We start from the raw sequence: 23296 nt of genomic DNA, 5'->3' as shown, positions 1-23296 counted from the left end.
CAAGGTAATCAGGTTGTCCCATGTGGGGGCTCACAGTCTTAATCCCTATTTTACAGATGAGGTAACAGAGGCACAGAGAAGTTAAGTGACTTACCCAATTCACACAGCTGATAAATGGTGGAGCGGAGATTAGAACCCACTAAAAAATTAATTAATTAATTATGACATTTGTTAAACGCTTACTATGTGCAAAGCACTGTTTTAAGCACTAAGCCACGCTGCTTCTCCATATGCTCTTCTGTCTGCTCCTCAATATAAGCAACTATTTTCTATGACTGTTGCCCAATTCAATTATCAGCTTCTTGTGGGCTGAGAACATGCCTCTTGCTCCTCTGGCTTCCTTCTTAGACCATAAACCCTACAACAGACAATGATTGTCTCCAACATGATTATCTTATATCTGTACCAATGCTTAGAACATTGCTTGGAACATGGAAAGTGCTTAATAAGTATCATACCTATTAATTCTTATTAATAATAATGATAATGATGGTATTTGTTAAGTGCTTACTATGTGCAAAGCACTGTTCTAAGCACTGGGGAGGTTGCAAGGTGATCAGGTTGTCCCACGGGGGACTCACAGTTTTAATCCCCATTTTACAAATGAGGTAACTGAAGCACAGAGAAGTTAAGTGACTTGACCAAAGTCACATAGCTGACAGTTGGTGGAGTCTGGATTTGAACCCATGACCTCTGACTCCAAAGCCCGTGCTCTTTCCACTGAGCCATGCTGCTTCTCTAATAATAAAAATAATAATATTATTATTGTACTTCCCCAAGTGCTAAGACACTAAGGTACAGTGTGTCACTTTTAGCAGTGCTCAATAAATGCCATCACTACTCAATCAAGCCATCAGTAGCATTTGTGGAGTTGCCACTGAGTGACGCTTCAGAGCTTTTTGGGGAAGCATAAATTGCCCTTGAGGGATTTTCCCTGGGGTGATGTTTCTTTGGGAAAAATCCTCTAAAGACACATGTATTGTACAAATTTACTCCACTAGGCTTCCACTGTCCAACCCCAGCTTCCCACCCCACCATCTCCACCTCCCCACATCCCAAGTTGCTCCTTTCCAAGGATCTCAGTGGGTGAATTGTGGAACCACATGTGGAATCCTTGGCAAAACTAGGGGGAAATTCACCAAGCTTCCCATCTCCACTGGATCTCCAGGAAACCTAGAGAAGCAGCGTGGCTCAGCAGAAAGAGCCCGGGCTTTGGAGTCAGTGCTCATGGGTACAAATCCAGGCTTCAGCAATTGTCAGCTGTGTGACTGCGGGCAAGTCACTTCACTTCTCTGGGCCTCAGTTCCCTCATCTGTAAAATGGGGATTAAGACTGTGAGCACCCCGTGGGACAACTTGATCACCTTGTAACCTACCAAGAGCTTAGAACAGTGCTTTGCACATAGTAAGCACTTAATAAATGCCATCATTATTATTATTCAACTGAGTATTACTTGTCCCGCCGGCTTCAGTCCCACAGGCTTGAAACCCCCTCCAACCAAGTCCGGCTTCCTGGCACCAGTGAAGCAAATACAGTCACCCGCCAGGCCAAGCCAGGTGTCTAGAAGGAGAGACCCGAGCCCCAGCGTGAGGAGAGCTGACATCCTGGGTCCCGTCTTCCAGCTCCACTGTCTCCTGCCCCCACCTCCTCAGCCCCTCTCCCCAACCCAGGGCCTTTTTCAGCACAGACAAGAAGAGACAAAGGGGACGGGGGCAAACATATAGGCCAGGACTCTGGTGAAAGCCTAGGGCAGGGGACCAGTTGGAATGTGCCTCGTTCTCCTCACTGTGCTTTGTTCTTGCCTGTCCTGCCATCGACCCCCGGCCCACGTCCTCCCCCTGGCCTGGAATGCCCTCCCTCTGCACATCCGCCAAGCTAGCTCTCTTCCTCCCTTCAAAGCCCTACTGAGAGTTCACCTCCTCCAGGAGGCCTTCCCATGCTGAGCCCCCTCCTTCCTCTCCCCCTCTTCCCCCTCCCCATCCCCCCCGCCTTACCTCCTTCCCCCCCCCACAGCACCTGTATACATGTATATATGTTTGTATGCGTTTATTACTCTATTTATTTATTTATTTATTTTATTTGTACATATTTATTCTATTTATTTTATTTTGTTAATATGTTTTGTTTTGTTGTCTGTCTCCCCCTTCTAGACTGTGAGCCCGCTGTTGGGTAGGGACCGTCTCTATGTGTTGCCGACTTGTACTTCCCAAGCACTTAGTACGGTGCTCTACACACAGTAAGCGCTCAATAAATACAATTGAATGAATGAATATGAGGAAACTGAGGCCCAGATCAGTTAAGTGCCTTGCCTCATGTAGGTAGCAGGGTTAGGACAAGAACCCAAGTCTCTTGACTCCCAGTTACATGCTCTGTGCTAGATCATGCTGCCTTCCACCAAATGCTACTAGAACACACTATAGAATCCTTAGAAACAGTAACCACATTTTATTCTAACACTCCTTGTAGGCAGGAATCAGGTCTACTAACACTATTATATTGTACTTTCCCAAGTACTTAGTCCACAGTGGTGGCTCAACAAATGTCATCGACTGAAGGATTGATTGATTATACACAGCCTTAGGATGTCGTCACTGCCATTCCAAAAATGTCCTGAAATGCCTCATGGTCACACTCAGGAGAATCAGCCCTAGTCTCCCTACCCCAGAAGAGAGGACTGTGGGTGACACACATAGGCATAAGGCTAAAATAAAGGAAATATTGCTTCCGTCCCCTTTTTCCTGAGACTGTAGCTCAATCAATCAATCAGTCATCATATTTATTGGCCTCAATGACACAGTCCTGAGCTGGATCTCTTCTAATCTCCCTGGCCCTTCATTCTCCGTCTTTTTGGTGGGCTCCTCCTCTGCCTTCCACCCCCTAATTTGGGGAGTCCCTCAAGGCTCAGTTCTGTGTCTCCTTCTATTCTCCATCTAAACCCACTCCCTTGGAGAACTCGCAGCACGGCTCAGTGGAACGGGCCCGGGTTTTGGAGTCAGCAGTCATGGGTTCAAATCCTGGCTCCGCCAATTGTCAGCTGTGTGACTTTGGGCAAGTCACTTCATTCATTCATTCATTCATTCATTCAATCTTATTTATCGAGCGCTTACTGTGTGCAGAGCACTGTACTAAGCGCTTGGGAAGTTCAAGTCAGCAACAAATAGAGACAGTCCCTACCCAACAGTGGGCTCACAGTCTAGAAGGGGGAGACAGACAACAAGACAAAACATATTAACAAAATAAAATAAATAGAATAAATATGTACAAATAAAATAGAGTAATAAATACGTACAAAGATATATACATATATACAGGTGCTGTGGGGAGGGGAAGGAGGTAAGGCAGGGGGCAGGGGGAGGGGGAGAGGAAGGAGGGGGCTCAGTCTGGGAAGGCCTCCTGGAGGAGGTGAGCTCTCAGTCGGGCTTTGAAGGGAGGAAGAGAGCTAGCTTGACGGATGTGCGGAGGGAGGGCATTCCAGGCCAGGGGATGACGTGGGACAGGGGTCGACAGTGGGACAGGCAAGAACGAGGCACAGTGAGGAGATTGACGGCAGAGGAGTGTAGGGTGCAGGCTGGGCTGTAGAAGGAGAGAAGGGAGGTGAGGTAAGAGGGGGCGAGGTGATGGACAGCCTTGAAGCCGAGGGTGAGGAGTTTTTGCCTGATGCGTAGGTTGATTGGTAGCCACTAGAGATTTTTGAGGAGGGGAGTAACATGCCCAGAGCATTTCTGGACAAAGAGGATCCAGGCAGCGGCATGAAGTATGGACTGAAGTGGGGAGAGACAGGAGGATGGGAGATTGGAGAGGAGGCTGATGCAGTAATCCAGTCAGGACAGGATGAGAGATTAACTTAACTTCTCTGGGCCTCAGTTCCCTCATCTGTAAAATGGGGATTAAGACTGTGAGCCCCACGTGGGACAATCTGATTGCCTTGTATCCCCCAGCACTTAGAACAATACTTTGCACATAGTAAGCGCTTAACAAATACCATCATTATTATTATTATTATTATTATGGCTTCAACTACCATCTCTATGTGGATGATTCTCAAATCTACATATCCAGCCCTGATCTTTCTCTTTCTCTGTAATCTTGTAATTCTTCCTACCTTCAGGACATTTATATTTGGTTGTTGCATGGAAACCTCAAACTTATCATGTCCAATACTGAACTCCTCATCTTCCCACCCAAATCCTGTCTTCCCCTTGACTTTTCCTCACTGTAGAATACACCACTACCTTCTTCATTTTAAAAATCCATAACCTTGGTGTTATCTTTGACTCCTCTCTCTCATTCAACCCATATATTCAAACTATCAGTAAACCCTTTCAGTTCAGCCTTCACAACATTGCTAAAATCAGCCCTTTTCTCTCCTATGTTGCAAACCCGAGCATTTATGCAATCCTTTCTTGACTGCTGCATTAGCCACCTTGTTGACCTCCTTACTTCCTGCCTCTGCCGGCTTCAGTTCATACTTCACGCCACTGCCTCATCATTCTCTACACAATTATTCAGTCCATGATTCCCCACTCCTCAAGAACCTCCATTGGTTGCCCATCCACCTCTGCATCAAGCAGAAATTCCTTACCATTGCCTTTAAAGCGCTCAATTACTTTGCCCCTCCTACCTCTCCTTTCTGATTTTCTGAAAAATCAGCCTGCAAACTTCACTTGTCTAATGCCAACCTACTTACTGAAACTTGATCTCATCTATCTCTCTGCCAACGCCTCATCCACATCCTGCCTCTGGGATGCCCTCCCTCTTCATATTATTATTATTATTGTACAGTGCCAACCTACTTAATCAATCAATCAATCAATCGTATTTATTGAGCGCTTACTATGTGCAGAGCACTGTACTAAGCGCTTGGGAAGTACAAATTGGCAACACATAGAGACAGTCCCTACCCAACAGTGGGCTCACAGTCTAAAAGGGGGAGACAGAGAACAGAACCAAACATACCAACAAAATAAAATAAATAGGATAGAAATGTACAAGTAAAATAAATAAATAAATAAATAAATAAATAAATAGAGTAATAAATACTTACTGAACCTTGATCTCATCTATCTCTCCGCCAACTCCTCATCCACATCCTGCCTCTGGGATGCCCTCCCTCTTCATATTATTATTATTATTATTATTATTGTTCAGTGCTTTGCACATAGTAAGCACTTAACAAATGCCATCATTATTATTATTATTATTGTATTTGTTAAGCGCTTACTATGTGCCAAGCACTGTTTTAAGCACTGGGGTAGAAGCAAGATAATACAGTTGTCCCATTTTACAGATGAGGTAACTGAGGCCCGGAGAAGTGAAGTGACTTGTCCAAGGTCACACAACAGACAAGGAGTGGAGCCTGGATTAGAACCCCTGTCCTTTGACTCCCAAGCCCGGGTTCTTGTCACTAAGCCACGCTGCTTCGCTGCTTATTCATTCATTCATTCATTCATTCAAACATATTTATTGAGTGCTTACTGTGTGCAGAGCACTGTACTAAGCGCTTGGGAAGTATAAGCTGGCAATATATAGCATATAAATTGGCAACTTATCCGACTCTCTCCACCTTCAAAGCCTTATTCAAGGTACATCTCCTCCAAGAAGCCTTCCCAGATTAAGCCCTCATTTCCTCTTCTCCCACGCCCTGCTGCGTCACCCTTTCATTTGAATGTGTACCCTTTATCCATCCCACCCTCAGCCTCACAGCACTCATGTAAATTTCCATAAATCATTAATTTATACTAGTGATAATAATAATGGCATCTATTAAGTGTTTACTATGTGCAAAACTGTTCTAAGTGCTGGGGAGGTTACAAGGTGATCAGGTTGTCCCACAGCTCAGAGTCTTAATCCCTATTTTACAGATGAGGTAACTGAGGCACAGAGAAGTGAAGTAACTTGCCCAAAGTCACACAGCTGACAATTGGCAGAGTCGGGATTTGAACACATAATAATAATAATGTTGGCATTTGTTAAGCACTTACTATGTACAAAGCACTGTTCTAAGCACTGGGGAGGATACAAGGTGATCAGGTTGTCCCATGTGGGGCTCACAATCTTAATCCCCTTTTTACAGATGAGGTAACCGAGGCACAAAGAAGTTGTGACTTGCCCAAAGTCACACAGCTGACAACTGGAGCAGCCGGGATTTGAACCCATTACCTCTGACTCCAAAGCCTGGGCTCTTTCCACTGAGCCATGCTGCTTCTCTAATATCTGTCTCACCCTCTAGACTTTAAGATCCTTGTGAGAAGACACAGTGGTAGACATGTTCCCTGCCCACAAGGAACTTGCAGTCTAGAGGGGTAGATAGTAAAATGCATTACAGATATGTACATCAGTTCCTTGGGGTTGAGGGTGGGGTGAATAAAAGGTACCAACCCAAGGGAAGGGGCGACTCAGAAGGGCGAGGGAATAGAAGAAATGAGGACTTAGTCCAGGAAGACCTCTTTCGGGAGATACAATTTTAATAAATTGAAGCAGCGTGGCTCAGTGGAAAGAGCCCGAGCTTGGGAGTCAGAGGTCATGGGTTTGAATCCCGACTCTGCCACTTGTCAGCTGTGTGACTTAACTTCTCTGTGCCTCAGTTACCTCATCTGCAAAATGGGGATTAAGACTGTGAGCCCCACGTGGGACAACTTGATCACCCGGTATCCCCCCCAGCGCTTAGAACAGTGCTCTGCACATAGTAAGTGCTTAACAAATGCCATTATTATTATTATTAATAAGGTTTTGAAGGTAGGAAGAGTGATGGTCTGTCAGATATGAAGGGGGAGGGGGTCCCAGGCCAGAGGCAGGATGTGGGTGAAGGTTGGCAGTGAAATAGACAAGATTGAGGTATGGTGAGTAGATTCATTTTAGAGTGACTAAAGTTCACTGGGTTGCCGTGGGAGTAGTAGGCATTCATTCATTCATTCATTCATTCAATCATATTTACTAAGTGCTTACTGTGTGCAGAGCACTTTACTAAGTGCTTGGGAAAGTACAATATCAGCCTGTATCTACTGTAAGTACTACTGTATCAGCCTCCTTACTGTATCAGCCTCCTTACTGTATCAGCCTCCTCTCCGATCTCCCATCCTCCTGTCTCTCCCCACTTCAATCCATACTTCACGCCGCTGCCCGGATTGTCTTTGTCCAGAAACGCTCTGGGCACATTACTCCCCTCCTCAAAAATCTCCAGTGGCTACCAATCAACGTACGCATCAGGCAGAAACTCCTCACCCTCGGCTTCAAGGCTGTCCATCCCCTCGCCCCCTCCTACCTCACCTCCCTTCTCTCCTTCTCCAGCCCAGCCCGCACCCTCCACTCCTCTGCCGCTAATCTCCTCACCGTACGTCGTTCTCGCCTGTCCCGCCATCGACCCCAGGCCCACATCATCCCCCTGGCCTGGAACGCCCTCCCTCCGCACCTCTGCCAAGCTAGCTCTCTTCCTCCCTTCAAGGCCCTACTGAGAGCTCACCTCCTCCAGGAGGCCTTCTCAGACTGAGCCCCTCCTTCCTCTTCCCCTCCTCCCCCTCCCCATCCCCCCCGCCTTACCCCCTTTCCTTCCCCACAGCACCTGTATATATGTATATATGTTTGTACGTATTTATTACTCTATTTATTTATTTTACTTGTACATATTCTATTTATTTTATTTTGTTAATATGTTTTGTTTTGTTGTCTGTCTCCCCCTTCTAGACTGTGAGCCGACTGTTGTGTAGGGACTGTCCCTATATGTTGCCAACTTGTACATCCCGCTTCGTACAGTGCTCTGCACACAGTAAGCGCTCAATAAATGCGATTGAATGAATGAATGAAAGAACGAATACAGTACAACAATAAACACTGGCGATCCCTGCCCACAACAAGCTCACACTCTAGGGGTGAGAAGACAGCCATTGATACAAATAAATAGACATCAATACAAATAAATAAAATTACAGATACACACATAAGTGCTGTCCTGCAGGGTTGACATGAAAGAGCAAAGGGAGCGAGTCAGCATGACGCAGAAGGGAGTGGGAGATGAGGAAAAGTGGGGCTTAGTCTGGGAAGGTCTCTTGGAGATGTGCCTTCAATAAGGCTTTGAAGCGGGGCAGAGTAATTGTCTGGTGGATTTGAGGAAGGAGGGCATCCAGGCCAGAGGCAGGACGTGGACCAGGGGTTGGCAGTGAGACGGGCGAGATGGAGGTACAGTGAGAAGGATAACACCGGAGGAGCCAAGTGTGCAGGCTGGGTTGTAGAAGGACAGTAATACACTAATAGTCCGTAAGCCATCTCCTACTCCCTGGTTACAATAGATCCCAGTTGCCCTCGGGCAGGCTGGTAAGCCAAGACAAGTCAAATAGCCACTGGAGCAGTGTTTTCATCTAGCCCCTCTGCACCTGCCTATCTCTGTAGAGGACAAGGCAAGGCTAGAATAGTGTCAATTAGAGCTTCCTTCCTGACCTAGCCACTTCCTCTCTACTTGCCCCAAAGGATTTTGTTCTGTCTAAAACTGTAATTCCTTCCTATGTGGAGGAGAGAGTCTCTGGTTGCATCCTCCACACTACAGTCCATACTTCATTCTGGTGTCCGGATCGTTGTTCTACGAAAACGTTCAGAACATGTCATCCCACACCTCAAAAAACTCCAGATGTTGCCCGTCCACCTCCGCATCAAACAAAAACTCCTTACCATTGGCTTGAAAACACTCCAGCACCTTAGCCCCTCTTACCCCACCTTGCTACTCTCTTTCTACAACCCAGTCTGTACACTTCGCTCCTCTAATATTAACCTTCTCACTGTATTTTGGGCTCATCTATCTTGCCGCCAACTCCTCGCCCACATCCTGCCTCTGGCCTGGAATGCCATGTGAGCCCACTGTTGGGTAGGGACCGTCTCTATATGTTGCCAACTTGTACTTCCCAAGCGCTTAGTACAGTGCTCTGCACACAGTAAGCACTCAATAAATACGATTGAATGAATGAATGAAATCCCTCCTCAAATCGACAGACAATTACTCTCCCCTCCTTCAAAGCCTTATTGAAGGCACATCTCCTCCAGGAGAACGAATAGGGGAAATGAGGACATAGGAAAAACCTCTTGGAAGAGATAAGATTGTCATGTTTTCTTGGCGCCACATTGCCCAAATTCTGGTAACTCTTTGCCACTAGCAGTTTTTTTATTAATTTTTCTTCTTTCCAGTTCATAGCCTCCCAATTATCATTTAATACTTTGACACTTCAGTCGTTACTCCTTTTAAAAATATTTTCCTCCTCTCTGTAAATGATTGTGCTTGTCTCCCTCCATTAGATTGTAAAATCCTTTTGGTTAGGGATACAGTCTCCTACATCAGTTATCCTCAGCCATCTTCTTCGGAGAGGAGCTGCTCAATAAATTCTACCAACTGTACCAATTGGCTTACTGTCAATGACAAGCATAAATGAATTAGATTTAGCTGTTTGCAACATTTCAATGGTTTTATTTAAATCCAGCTGATGGATTTCCAGAAAGATTTTTTTCCCTCTACCTTTGTATTTATAATTTCAGTCAATATTTTCTCTCTAATAACTCTTTCTCATTGTAACAAAATTTTTAGCCTTGTTTGATGGCAAAAGGATTCATCTTCTGCCTAATAATTTACATGAAATTTAATTGTTTTAACTGTCACATTATACATAGGAAAAAATAATTCTGAAATCTTCACTTTTCAGGTTCTATTGATTAAAGCCACTAAGTAGATAATTTATTTTTCTGCTGTATTAAGGAATAGTGTAATTTTTTAGTATCCTCTTTTTGATTTACTTCATTTTCCCTCGGTGAAAAGTCAAACCTTCCCAGCTTGAATAACAATTATAGTCAATTTTAAATCTTTAGAATTTTTTTGTGTGTGCGTGAGGCAGTGTTGCCTAGTGGAAAGAATATGGGCCTTGGAGTCAAAGGACCTGGGTAGTAATCTCATGGCTGCCACTTGTTTTCTGTGTGTCCTTGGGTAAATCACTTTTCTTTGCATCAGCTCCCGCATCTGTAAAATGGAGGCTCAAATCAATCAATCAATCAATCAATTCTATTTATTGAGCGCTTACTGTGTGCAGAGCACTGTACTAAGCACTTGGGAAGTACAAGTTGGCAACATTAAGCCTGTTCTCCCTCTTATTTACAGGCCCCGTGTGGGACGTGATGATGTTGTATCTACCCAGTGTGGCTTAGTGGCAAGAGCCTGGGCTTTGGAGTCAGAGGTCATGGGTTCAAATCCCAACTCCGCCACTTGTCAGCTGTGTGACTTTGGGCAAATCACTTCACTTCTCTGGGCCTCAGTTCCCTCATCTGTAAAATGGGGATTAAGACTGTGAGCCCCCTGTGGGACAACCTGATCACCTTGTAACCTCCACAGCGCTTAGAACAGTGCTTTGCACAAAGTAAGTGCTTAATAAATGCTATCATAATTATTATTATTACCCCAGCCATTAGAACAGTGCTTAGCACATAGTAAGTGCTTTACAAATATCATTATTATTATAATTGCTATTTAAATCTATATCAAATATAACCAAGAACACGTCATCAGACATCAGACGTATTCTGTTTTCAATTCACTCCCAGAAGCATGTTGTGAAATTTCACCCATCAACTATTCACTCATGGCCAATTTTATAAAACGGCAAAGAACTTGTTTACAGGATGTATCTGTGAACATGGAAATGCCTCCCCTTGCTCTTCTCTTCTGTTTCTTGTGCTGGCTCTCCACATCACATCCTGTCCCTGGGTGTTTCTTTCTCTTGAAGGTGACAACTATTATACTAACCAGATCCTCCAACGTTCTTCCGTCAAGCCTCCGGCTGAGGCTAGCACACTTTGCAGATCTCTGACACCCTGGCTAATGAGACACGACACAGTGAAATAGAAGTCATCGTAGCGCGTGATGATACATAAGCAACTCTTTTCCCCCACAACTCTGCTCCTGCTCCTCACAGCCTTAATTTTCTGGAGTTGTGAAATAAGCATCTTCATAGCTAAGCCTTGTGTTGCACCTGTCTCTGTGGGAAGCAGAAAGAGGCCCTAGTAATGAGATGGAAATGATAGGGATCGGATTTGAGGTGAGATTAGCAGAGAGAAGGGGGAGAAAGAGAAAACCAAGATTAAGGCTAAATGTGGTTCATTTTTGACATGCGATTTTCAGTTTTGAATTTTGAATGTCCTTATATTTATTGACTCCTCTACTGTGCCTAATTCCTACCTGTGTGCTCTTTCTCAACACTTAGCACAGTGCTCTGCATTTATTCATTCATTCAGTCAATCATATTTATTGAGCGCTTACTGTGTGCAGAGCACTGTACTGGGCGCTTGACTCTGCACATGGTAAGTGCTCAGTAAATACTATTACTACTATTATGATGGGTCTGTCCTATCTGGATTTGATCATGAAGCTCTTAGTGGGTCAGTCACTCAATTGATCAGTCAGTCAATGGTAGAGGTAGTCCCCATTATTCAGCAATGATGTGTTCCCCTAAAACACAGAAGGATATATTACGGGATTCATTTACCCATACATTTCGATGTTATGAATTGGGATTTGTTCTGGAACATCTAGAAAAATATAACATTCTTTTAAGTTCTGTATGCTTTTAAATTAGAGAAGCAGCGTGGCTCAGTGGAAAGAGCATGGGCTTTGGAGTCAGAATTCATGGGTTCAAATCCTGGCTCCACCAATTGTCAGCTGTGTGACTTTGGGCAAGTCACTTAACTTCCCTGTGCCTTAGTTACCTCATCTGTAAAATGGGGATTAAGACTGTGAGCCCCCCATGGGACAACCTGATCACCTTGTAATCTCCCCAGCACTTAAAACAGTGCTTTGCACATAGTAAGTGCTTAATAAATGCCATCATTATTGTTATTATTATTAAATTAGGCATCATGAAGCTATCTTTGTTAAAGTAATTCAAAGCATAACATCAGCACATTAACCAAATAAGGAGTTGTAGTATGATTACGGATCTTCGTAGGCAACATAGCCTACTGGATGGAGCACGGGACTGGGAGACAGAGGACCTGGACGCTAATACCAGCTCTGCCACACACTTGCTGTGTGATCTTGGGCAAGTCACTGAACATCTCTGTGCCTCAGTTCCCTCATCTGTAAAATGGGGATTTAATACCTGTTCTGCCTCCTGCTTAATCTGTGAGCCACACGTGGGACCTGATTATCTTGTAACTACCGGAGAGCTTAGAACAATACTTGGCACGTAGTAAGCCCATAGCAAATAACACAATTACCACAATTATTATTATCTTCATCGGAGGCTACCTTAGTAGAAGCTCGTTCAGCTGCCTGCATCCATGATTCTTTAATTGAAGTGAAGAATTTGTCCAATTTATTAGATAGAACAACAGCCTTCTTCTTGCCCACATAAAGTGCCTTGTAGCAGGCCCACTCCTTCTGAACATCTCTTTCCCTTTTGAACCTTTCTCTCCAGCATGGCCTAGTGGATAGGACCTAGTGGATAGGTCCTTCTTGGAGTCAGAAGGACCTGGGTTCTAATCCTGGCTCTGCCATTTGTCCGCTGTATGAACTTGGATAAGTCACTTCACTTCTCTGTACCTCGGTTACCTCATCTGTAAAATGGTGAGCCCCACCTGGGAAATGGACTGTGTAAAATCTGACCATCTCGTAAAATCTGATCACCCCAATGCTTATTGAAGCAGCATGGGTCAGTGGAAAGAGCCCGGGCTTGGGAGTCAGAGGTCATGGGTTCTAATCCCGGCTCCACCACTTGTCAGCTGTGTGACTTTGGGCAGGTCACTTCACTTCTCTGGGCCTCAGTTACCTCATATGTAAAATGGGGATTAAGACTGTGAGCCCCACGTGGGGCAACCTGATCACCTTGTATCCCCCCAGCACTTAGAACAGTGCTTTGCACATAGCGCTAAACAAATACCATCATTATCAGCGCTTAGAAACAGTGCTTTGCACATAGAAAGCGCTTAATAAATGCCATCATTTATTAAGCGCTTACTATGTGCAAAGCACTGTTCTAAGCGCTGGGGAGGTTACATGGTGTTCAGGTTGTTACCATCATTATCAGCGCTTAGAAACAGTGCTTTGCACATAGAAAGCTCTTAGTAAATGCCATCATTTATTAAGCACTTACTATGTGCAAAACACTGTTCTAAGCGCTGGGGAGGTTACAAGGTGTTCAGGTTGTTCCATGGGGGGGCTCACAGTCTTCATCTCCATTTTACAGATGCGGGAACTGAGGCCCAGAGAAGTTAAGTGACTTGCCCAAAGTCACACAGCTGACAGTTGGCGGAGTCAGGATTTGAACCCATGACCTCTGACTCCGAAGTCCGGACTCTTTCCACTGAGCCACACTGCTTCTTGCCTACTAAGCACTTAGTACAGTGTTCTGCACACTGTAAGCGCTCAATAAATACGATTGAATGAATGCCTGTCACATAGTTGTTTAACAAATAACAAAAAAAATCTAAGGGGCTCACCAACTATCTTGGGGCAGCTGTAAGATGAAGTTGGGCATGATAGCCTAACAGTTGATTTTCTGGTATGTATCATTGACTGAATCTAATCTGAGGTATGCCTGAATTTACATAGCAACTGCTGAGGGTATAGGACAGGGGCACGATTTGCAAGATTGATGTTTGATTGGAATCTGGGTGCACCTGACCACCTTATCAGATCTCTCACCCCCTAATAGAAGGGGTTGAATTACAACCACCAATGAGCCACGTCCTCTATGATTAACATATGGCAACCATAGGAGGCCTTTTGACACTAGCCTGGCACCCACCCTCGTATGCTCACCACCCAAAATGTCCCCTGTGAACCCCCCTCTGAGTGTGAAGCCCCATACCAAGCTCTTGGGATATCACTACAGAAGCAGGAATCAAATTCCTTACCCTCGGTGAATTTACAGTTTATTGGGGAGACACGGGACTAAATTTCCATTAATTTGCCCCAGTATTTCCAAAAGTCCTTCATAACCAGCAGATAATAATAATAATGGCATTTATTAAGTGCTTACTATGTGCAAAGCACTGTTCTAAGCACTGGGGAGGTTACAAGGTGATCAGGTTGTCCCACAGGGGGCTCACAGTGAATCCCCATTTTATAGATGAGACAACTGCAGTGCAGAGAAGTTAAGTGACTTGCCCAAAGTCACACAGCTGACAATTGGCGGAGACGGGATTTGAACACATGACCGCTGACTCCAAAGCCCATACTCTTACCATGTAACCATGCTGCTTCTCTAAGATATTTGCAGTTATTGTATGGTTGTTATTGTATAGTGGCCTTCATGCAGGAGGAGGAAGCAGACAGATTATAGATCTGAAAAGAAACTAGGGAGAAGATAATAATAAAAACAATAGTGGTATTTGTTAAGAGCTTATTCATTCATTCATTCAGTAGCATTTATTGAGTGCTTACTGTGTGCAGAGCTTATTATGTGCCAGGCACTGTACTAAGCACTGAGATGGGTAGAAGGAATTGGATTGGACACAGTTGCTTGTCCCAGGTGGGGCTCACAATCTCAATCCTCATTTTACAGCTGAGGTAACTGAAGCATAGAGAAATTAAGTGATTTGCCCAAGGTCACACAGCAGACAAGTGGCAGAGCCGAGACTAGAACTCAGGACGTTCTGATTCCCAGCCCTGTGCTCTATCTGCTACACCATGGTGCTTGACTGTGGCATTTGTTAAGCATTCATTCGTTCACTCATTCATTCAATCGAATTTATTGAGTGCTTACTGTGTGCAGAGCACTGTACTAAACGTTTGGGAAGTAGAAGTTGGCAACATATAGAGACGGTCCCTACCCAACAACAGGCTCAAGTGATAGGGTAGATTAAATGAAATCAGTTAAGACACAATGTGTGTCTCATAGAGATCACAGACTAAGGGTGAGGGAGGACAGGGATTGAATCCAATTTAGAGATGAGGAAACTGAAACACAGATAAGTGAAGTGACCTGTCCAAGGTCATACAGTGGGGAAATGGCAGAGTTGTGATTAGAACCCAGCTCCTCTGAGTCTCTGGCCTGTGCTCTTTACACTAGGTCACACTGCTTATCGAGGATAAGGGGAAACTTCTTTTTGATAAATGGTGCACGCACAGAAGGGAGGAAAAACCTATGTGGAAAACATGTGCCAGGAACTCTTCTAAGTGCTGGGAAAGTTACAAGATATTCAGGTTGGACACAATCCCTGTTCTACCTAGAGCTCGCAGTCTTAATCCCCATTTTACCAGTGAGGGAACTGAGGCACAGAGAAGTGAAGTGACTTGCCCAAGGTCACACAGCAGACAACTGGTGGAGCCAGGATTAGAATCCATGACCTTCCCACCCAAACCCTATCCTCCCCTAACTTTCCCATCACTGTAGACAGCACAAGCCCATAACCTTAGCATTATCCTTGACTCCTCTCTTTCATTCAATCCACATATTCAATCCATCACTAAATCCTGTCAGTCCCACCTTCACACCATTATTAAAATCTGCCTTTTCCTCTCCATCGAAAATGCTACAATGTTAGTACAGTCATTCATCCTATCCCTCCTGGATTAGTATATCGGCCTCCTTGCTGACCTCCCAGCCTCCTGTCTCTCCCACACCAGTCCATACTTGGCTCTGCTGCCCGGATCATTTTTCTCAAAAACGTTCAGGACACGTCACCCTGCTCCTCAGAAACTCCAGTGGTTTCCCACCCACCTCCGCATCAAACAAGAACTCCTCACCATTGGCTTTTAAGCAGTCCACCACCTTGCCCGCTTCTACCTCACCTCACGTCTCTCCTTCTACAACCCAGAATGCACACTCAGCTCCTCTAGGGCTAATCTTCTCCCTTTGCCTCGGTCTCTCCCATCTCATTGCTGACCCCTAATCCACATCCTGCCTCTGGCCTGGAATGCCCTCCCTCTTCAAATCCGACAGACAATTACGTTCCCCCTCTTCAAAGCCTGATTGAAGGCACATTTCCTTTAGGAGGCCTTCCCAGACTAAGTCCCTCTTTTCCTCATCTCCCACTCCCTTCTGCATCACTCTGACTTGCTCTCTTTGCTCTTCCCCTCTCCCAGCCCCACAGCACTTATGTACACATCTGTCATTTTATTTATTTGCATTAATGTCTGTCTCCCCGGCTCTAGACTGTAAGTTTATTGTGGGCAGGGAATGTGAATGCTTATTGTTGTATTGTACTCTCCCAAGTGCTCAGTGCAGTGCTCTGCACACAGTAAGTGCTCAGTAAATGCTATTGAATGAATGAATTAATTAATCAATCAATCAACAGAATTTATGGAGCACCTGCTGAATGCAGAGCACTCTACTGAGCACTTCATTCATTCAGCGTGGCTCAGTGGAAAGAGCCCGGGCTTTGGAGTCAGAGTTCATGGGTTCAAATCCCGGCTCTGCCAATTGTCAGCTGTGTGACTTTGGGCAAGTCACTTAACTTCTCTGTGCCTCAGTTACCTCATCTGTAAAATGAGGATTTAGACTGTGAGCCCCATGTGGGACAACCCAATCACCTTGTAATCTCCCCAGTGTTTAGAACAGTGCTTTGCACATAGTAAGTACTTAATAAATGCCATCATTATTATTCATTCATTCAATCGTATTTATTGAGTGCTTACTGTGTGCAGAGCACTGTAGTAGATTAGACATTATCTCTGCCCTGAAGGGCCTTAAAATCTAGTGGAGGAAACAGAATCTCAAACTAAAAAGAGCAGGAACTGATATAGTGTGGACAATCAGTCAATCAGTCAATTATAGTAGAGCACTGTACAACGCCCTTGGGAGAGTACAATAAAACAGAGTTGGTAAACACATTCCCTGCCCACTGTGAGTTTACCATCAATAGGAGGGTGTGGTGAGTCCACAACAAGTGGCCTTATTAGTGACTATTTGTGATCCCGTGAACAACAACAAGGATGAGACTGGCAAAGGCACTGATGGGCTCTACTTGAGGCAGGGGATGGCAGGCCTGTGGGGGTGGAGTATGAACAGAGATGTGGCCTTCTCTCCTTGCTCTACCCAGTAACAGGCCTGGACCAGTCAATGACTGCCATGTAGAGCCACAGCTATGACACCTAAGGCAGATAAAACACAAGCAAAGGGCAGAAGCAGCAGGAGAGCCACACTTGGAAGCAGAAAGAAGCAGCATTGGCAGAATGGGCTCCTTTGACCACAGACTGGTATTGGACCCTTGGTGGAGTGGAGTGAGTGAGCATATGTATGGTCACTCCCTTGCCCGTTGGTAAAATGAAGTAACAAACTTTCCACAGTAACCTTGGTGTTCAGAGGTGTGGTTTGACTTGTACTATGCATCACTGAGGCTCCCCGGGTCCTGGAAGGTCCTGGTTGGAATGAACTGGGGGTTTGCAAAAGAAGAGAAAGACATTTAATAGAAATAAACAAATTATGGCTGTGCACATAAGTGTTGTGGGGTTGAGGGATGGGTGAATAAAGAGTGCAAATCCAAGTGCAAGAGTGACCAGAAAGGGAATGGGGGAAGAGGAAATGAGGACTTAGCTGAGGAAGGCCTCTTGGAGGAGATGTGATTGTAATAAAGCTTTGAGGATGGGGAGAGTGATTGTTTGTTGGATATGAAGAGGGAGGGCATTCTAGGCCAGATGTGGGCAAGAATTCAGAGGTGAAAGAAAGAAAAGATTGAGGTACAGTGAGTAGATTAGCATTAGAGCCACGAGAACAAGTGTGGCTCAATGGAAAGAGCACGGGCTTGGGAGTCAGAGGTCATAGGTTCAAATCCCTGCTCTGCCAATTGTCAGCTGTGTGACCTTGGACAAGTCATTCACTTCTCTGTGCCTCATTTCCCTCATCTGTAAAATGAGGATCAAGACTGTGAGCCCCCCGTGGGACAACCTGATCACCTTGTATTCTCCCCAGCACTTAGAACAGTGCTTTACACATAATAAGCGCTTAACAAATGCCATCATTGTTATTATCATTATTATTATTAGAGAGCCCCAAGTTTGAGCTGGATTGTAGTGAGAAATCAGGGAGGTAAGGTAGGAGGAGGCAAGCTGATCAAGTGCTTTAAAGCCAAAGGGAGGATGTTTCTGTTTGATGTGGAGGTGGATGGGCAACCACTGGAGGTTCTTGAGAAGTGGGAAAACATGGACTGAATGGTTTTGTAGAAAAATAATCTGGGCAGCAGAGTGAAGTATGGACTGGACTGGGGAGAGACAGGAGGAAGGGAGGTCAACAGGGAGGATAGATAGAATAAATTATTGGATTAGCATGGTAGCACTTGGATGGAGAAGAAGGGTGGATTTTAGCAATGTTATGATGGTTGAACAGACTGTGAAGGAGAAAAGATGGCTTTTTCAATGACTGATAGTTTGTCTTGTGCCAAACCCCATTTACTCTACTTATATTATGCCTGTCCAGGAGCCAAGTTGCCACCCTAGATGCAAATTTCTGGTCAAAACCGTTTTGCCGTCTTCTTACCTTGTTTACTATAAAAGGCCTCAGACAGGTGATTGAATCAGCCAATGAAATGGCTGCAGTGCCCCAATCTGACTGCAAATTCAGTCATTCAATTCATTCATTCAATCGTATTTATTGAGCACTTACTGTGTGCAGAGCACTGTACTAAGCACTTGGGAAGTACAAGTCGGCAACATATAGAGATGGTCTCTACCCAACAACGGGCTCACAGTCTAGAAGGGGGAGACAGACAACAAAACAAAACATGGAGACAGGTGTCAAAATCGTCAGAACAAATCGAATTAAAGCTATCTGCACAACATTAACAAAATAAATAGAATAGTAAATATGTACAAGTAAAATAAATAGCACCACTACCCTCCTACTGCTTTCAGTGACGGTAAAGAGAGGGAGAGGACAGGGTTTGGGTGGGAAGGTGATGAGTTCTGTTTTGGGCATGATAAAGGTCTAGGGGGCCGAAGGACTGGGAAACCAGTGCTTAGAACAGTGCTTTGTACATAGTAAGCACTTAACAAATGCCATTATTATTATTATTACAACAGCTGGGGCATGGTGAATTAATTGGGAACAGGGAAAGAAAAGTTGGCAGCTCCATCTAATTTTCTGGTAATCTTTTCACCCCTTGCCCAAGAGATACAAGGTGATCAGGTTGTCCCACAGGGGGCTCACAGTCTTAATCCCCATTTTACAGATGAGGTAACTGAGGCACAGAGAAGTGAAGTGACTAGCCCAAAGTCTACCTCCTTCCCCTCCCCACAGAACTTGTATATATTTGTACAGATTTATTACTCTATTTATTTTACTTGTACATATTTACTATTCTATGTATTTTGTTAATGTTGTGCATATATCTTTAATTCGATTTGTTCTGATGACTATCTCTCCGGCCGTTCATTCTCAGTCTCTTTTGCGGGCTCCTCCTCCCCCTCCCATCCCCTTACTGTAGGGGTTCCTCAAGGGTCAGTTCTTGGTCCCCTTCTGTTCTCTATCTACACTCACTCACTTGGTGAACTCATTCGCTCCCACAACTTCAACTATCATCTCTACACTGATGACTCCCAAATCTACATCTCTGCCCCTGCTCTCTCTCCCTCCCTCCAGGCTCGTATCTCCTCCTGCCTTCAGGACATCTCCATCTGGATGTCTGCCCGCCATCTAAAACTCAACATGTCCAAGACTGAACTCTTTATCTTCCCTCCCAAACCCTGCCCTCTACCTGACTTTCCCATCACTGTTGACGGCACTACCATCCTTCCCGTCTCACAAGCCCACAACCTGGGTGTCATCCTCGACTCCGCTCTCTCATTCACCCCTCACATCCAATCTGTCACAAAAACCTGCCGGTCTCACCTCCACAACTTTGCCAAGATCCGCCCTTTCCTCTCCATCCAAACCGCTATCCTGCTCCTTAATCTTTCATCCTATTCTGACTGGATTACTGTATCAGCCTCCTCTACAATCTTCCATCCTCCTATTCTCCTCACTTCAATCCATACTTCACGCTGCTGCCCAGATCGTCTTTGTGCAGAAGTGCTCTGGGCATGTTATTCTCCTCCTCAAAAATCTCCAGTGGCTACCAATCAACCTATGCATCAGGCAAAAACCCCTCACTCTCGGCTTCAAGGCTCTCCATCACCTCGCCCCCTCCTACCTCACCTCCCTCCCTCCTACCTCACCTCCCTTCTCTCCTTCTCCAGCCCAGCCTACACCCTCTGCTCCTCTGCCACTAATCTTCTCACTGGGCCTCGTTCTCGCCTGTCCCACCGCCGGCCCCCGGCCCACGTCCTCCCCCTGGCCTGGAATGCCCTCCCTCTGCATATCCACCAAGCTAGCTCTCTTCTTCTCTTCAAAGCCCTACTGAGAGCTCACCTCCTCCAGGAGGCCTTCCCAGACTGAGCACCTTCCTCTCCCCCTCCTCCCCCTCCCTATCCCCCCGCCTTACCTCCTTCCCCTCCCCACAGCACCTGTATATATGTTTGTGCATATTTAGTACTCTATTTATTTTACTTGTACATATTTACTATTCAGTTTATTTTATTTTGTTAATATGTTTTGTTTTGTTGTCTGTCCCCCCCTTCTAGACTGTGAGCCCGCTGTTGGGTAGGGACCATCTCTATATGTTGCCAACTTGTACTTCCCAAGCACTTAGTACAGTGCTCTGCACACAGTTAGTGCTTAATAAATATGATTGAATGAATGAATGAATGAATGAATGAATGGTAGGGCTGGGGGTGATGGGGAGGAGAAGATGAAAAAGGGGGCTCAGTCTGGGAAGGCCTCCTGGAGGTGAGCTCTCAGTAGGGTTTTGAAGGGAGGAAGAGAGCTAACTTGGTGGATGTGTGGAGAGAGGGCATTCCAGGCCAGGGGGAAGATGTGGGCCGGGGGTCAATGATGGGACAGATGAGAATGAGGCCCAGTGAGGAGGTTAGTGGCAGAGGAGCAGAAGGTGAGGGCTGGGCTGGAGAAGGAGAGAAGGGAGGTGAGGTAGGAGGGGGCAAGGTGATTGAGAGACTTGAAGCCAAGAATGAGGAGTTTTTGCTTGATTCGTAGGTTGTCAGGCAGCCACTAGAGATTTTTGAGGAGGGGAGTAACATGCCCAGAGCGTTTCTGCACAAAGATTCTGAAGTGGGGAGAGACAGGAGGATGGGAGATCAGAGACGAGGCTGATGCAGTAATCCAGTCAGGATAGGATGAGAGATTGAACCAGTCAGGTAGCAGTGTGGATGGAGAGGAAAGGGCGGATCTTGGGGATGTTGGTGAGACCGGCAGGTTTTGGTAACGGATTGGATGTGTGGGGTAAATGAAAGAGTAGAGTCAAGGATCAATGAATCAATCTATCAATCATATTTATTGAGCACTTAGTACAGTGCTCTGTACTAAGCGCTTGGGAAGTACAAGTTGGCAACATATAGAGACAGTCCCTACACAACAGTGGGCTCACAGTCTAGAAGGGGGAGACAGAGAACAAAACCAAACATACTAATAAAATAAAATAAACAGAATAGATATGTACTAGTAAAATAAATAAATAGAGTAATAAATATGTACAAACATATACATATATACAGGTGCTGTGGGGAAGGGAAGGAGGTAAGATGGGGGATGGAGAGGGGGACGAAGGGGAGAGGAAGGAAGGGCCTCAGTCTGGGAAGGCCTCCTGGAGGAGGTGAGCTCTCAGTAGGGCCTTGAAGGGAGGAAGAGAGCTAGCTTGGTGGATGGGCAGAGGGAGGGCATTCCAGGCCCGGGGGATGATGTGGGCTGGGGGTCAATGGCAGGATAGGCGAGAACAAGGCACGGTGAGGAGATTAGCGCCAGAGGAGCGGAGGGTGCGGGATGACACCAAGGTTGCGGGCTTGTGAGACAGGAAGGATGGTAGTGCCATCTACAGTGATGGGAAAGTCAGGGAGAGGGCAGGGTTTGGGAGGGGAGATAAGGAGTTGAGACTTGGACAAATCCCCACCCACAGTGGTGGGTGACATTGCCAATCATCAGGCCCTGGGAGAAGGACACTGAGAATGATTGGTGGCTGAATCTCAGGATTTAATCTCACAAGTGTCACCTCATAAAGTGTAGACATGGGCACGTTTTGCCAAGAGAATCCTGGATCCTGAGAGAAGTTTTTTCAGAGGATTTATTTAGGGAAAAGCACAGATGCACAACCTGAAGATATTGGTGAGAATGTTGGAACAAATGGACAGAGTATTTTCACAACTTCACTCGATGTTTTGTTAGATATTTTCCAGAGACAGCTGACTGCCCCAGGATTCTTTATCATCATCGTCAGTGCCTTGTCACCATCCCAGGGCACTTGGAATCCAACCTTAAACCAAGAACAAAAAAGAATTCAGTTTCCTCATCTATAAAAAGGGGATGAAGCACCTGTTTTTCCTCCCCATTAGACTGTGAGCTCCATGTGAGACAGTGATGATCTTAGATCTACTCCAGTGCTTAGCACAGAGTGCTTGGCCCCTATATGGTTACTATTATTGGGACAATCATGACAGTATGACTGTCAAAGTTGGCTTCAAGAGATCCCAACTCCTTTCTCTTTCTTGGTTGCATCGGGGGGAAGCAGATTGTCAAATCTAGGACAGGGATAAAACCTGAATTGATGATGAATGCTTGTTCGCTTCCCAGAGCTGGGACTGCCAACGGGAAATGGTTTTCCACTCCAGCCTGATCAGGACCAATCTAAAAATCAGTTGGTGTCTGCTCACTCACCTCAGAGTGTGTTCTTCAAACGGCGCTCCATGAAAACGACTCAAGGTCCCGACCCGATTTTGAACAGGCAGCTGAGGTAGAAAGTACACACCACAAAGATGGACGAAGGTGGGGCCCCTTTCTCACCTGTCAATTTACGTCTCTTCCTCCAGGTGCTTTCCCTGCTGCTTCAGTGGTGAACAAAGCTCACCAGAAGAGACTAGAACATTTCCAGAGTCATCGTAGTCATCCTCCTGGATATTTGCCAGCCCAGTCAGGAATACTGGAGGATGAGAGGAAGCATTGGCAGAAAGGTTAGTCAGGCCCTAGGACAATCTTTCACCCTAGGCTTAGCTCTCTCCAATGCTTAGAGGAGAAGCAGTGTAGTCTAGTGGAAAGAGCCATGCCTAGGAGCCAGAGGAACTGGTTTCTAATCCCAATTCCACCACTTGTCTGCTGTGTGACCTCGGGCAAGCCACTTCACTTCTCAGTGCCTCAGTGATCTCATCCGTAAGATGAAGATTAAGACTGTGAACGCCTTGTGGTATACGGCCTATGTCCAACCTGATTATCTTGTATCTATCCCAGCACTTAGAACAGTGCTTAACACATAGTAAGCACTTAACAAATGTAATAAAATAATAACTACAATAGTAATT

At 45.4% G+C, this 23296-nt stretch overlaps 2 protein-coding genes across 3 annotated transcripts in view; both read right to left on the bottom strand.

Annotated features, from left to right (window-relative positions):
* The window catches only part of LOC119925225 (scavenger receptor cysteine-rich domain-containing protein SCART1-like), a 28690-nt gene extending 17716 nt beyond the window's left edge, over window positions 1-10974 (bottom strand). The window contains exon 1 of the mRNA XM_038743327.1: window positions 10769-10974. Within this exon, the coding sequence (XP_038599255.1) occupies window positions 10769-10974 (206 nt within the window). The remainder of the gene's footprint in view (window positions 1-10768) is intronic.
* Window positions 10975-22050: 11076 nt separating this feature from the next.
* Window positions 22051-23296, bottom strand: part of LOC119925483 (scavenger receptor cysteine-rich domain-containing protein SCART1-like) — a 40867-nt gene continuing 39621 nt past the window's right edge. For both annotated transcript variants that reach the window (XM_038743660.1, XM_038743659.1), the window contains 2 exons: window positions 22785-22920; window positions 22051-22257 (listed from right to left, as the gene is read on the bottom strand). In XM_038743660.1, the coding sequence (XP_038599588.1) occupies window positions 22793-22920 (128 nt within the window). In that variant the 3' untranslated portion in view covers window positions 22051-22257; window positions 22785-22792. The remainder of the gene's footprint in view (window positions 22258-22784; window positions 22921-23296) is intronic.

The sequence above is a fragment of the Tachyglossus aculeatus genome, chromosome 3 (assembly GCF_015852505.1).
Source record: "Tachyglossus aculeatus isolate mTacAcu1 chromosome 3, mTacAcu1.pri, whole genome shotgun sequence".
In the NCBI taxonomy this organism is placed as follows: Eukaryota; Metazoa; Chordata; class Mammalia; order Monotremata; family Tachyglossidae; genus Tachyglossus; species Tachyglossus aculeatus.
The sequence above is the reverse complement of the archived record's forward strand: the minus strand, read 5'-3'. Positions and strand labels throughout refer to the sequence as shown.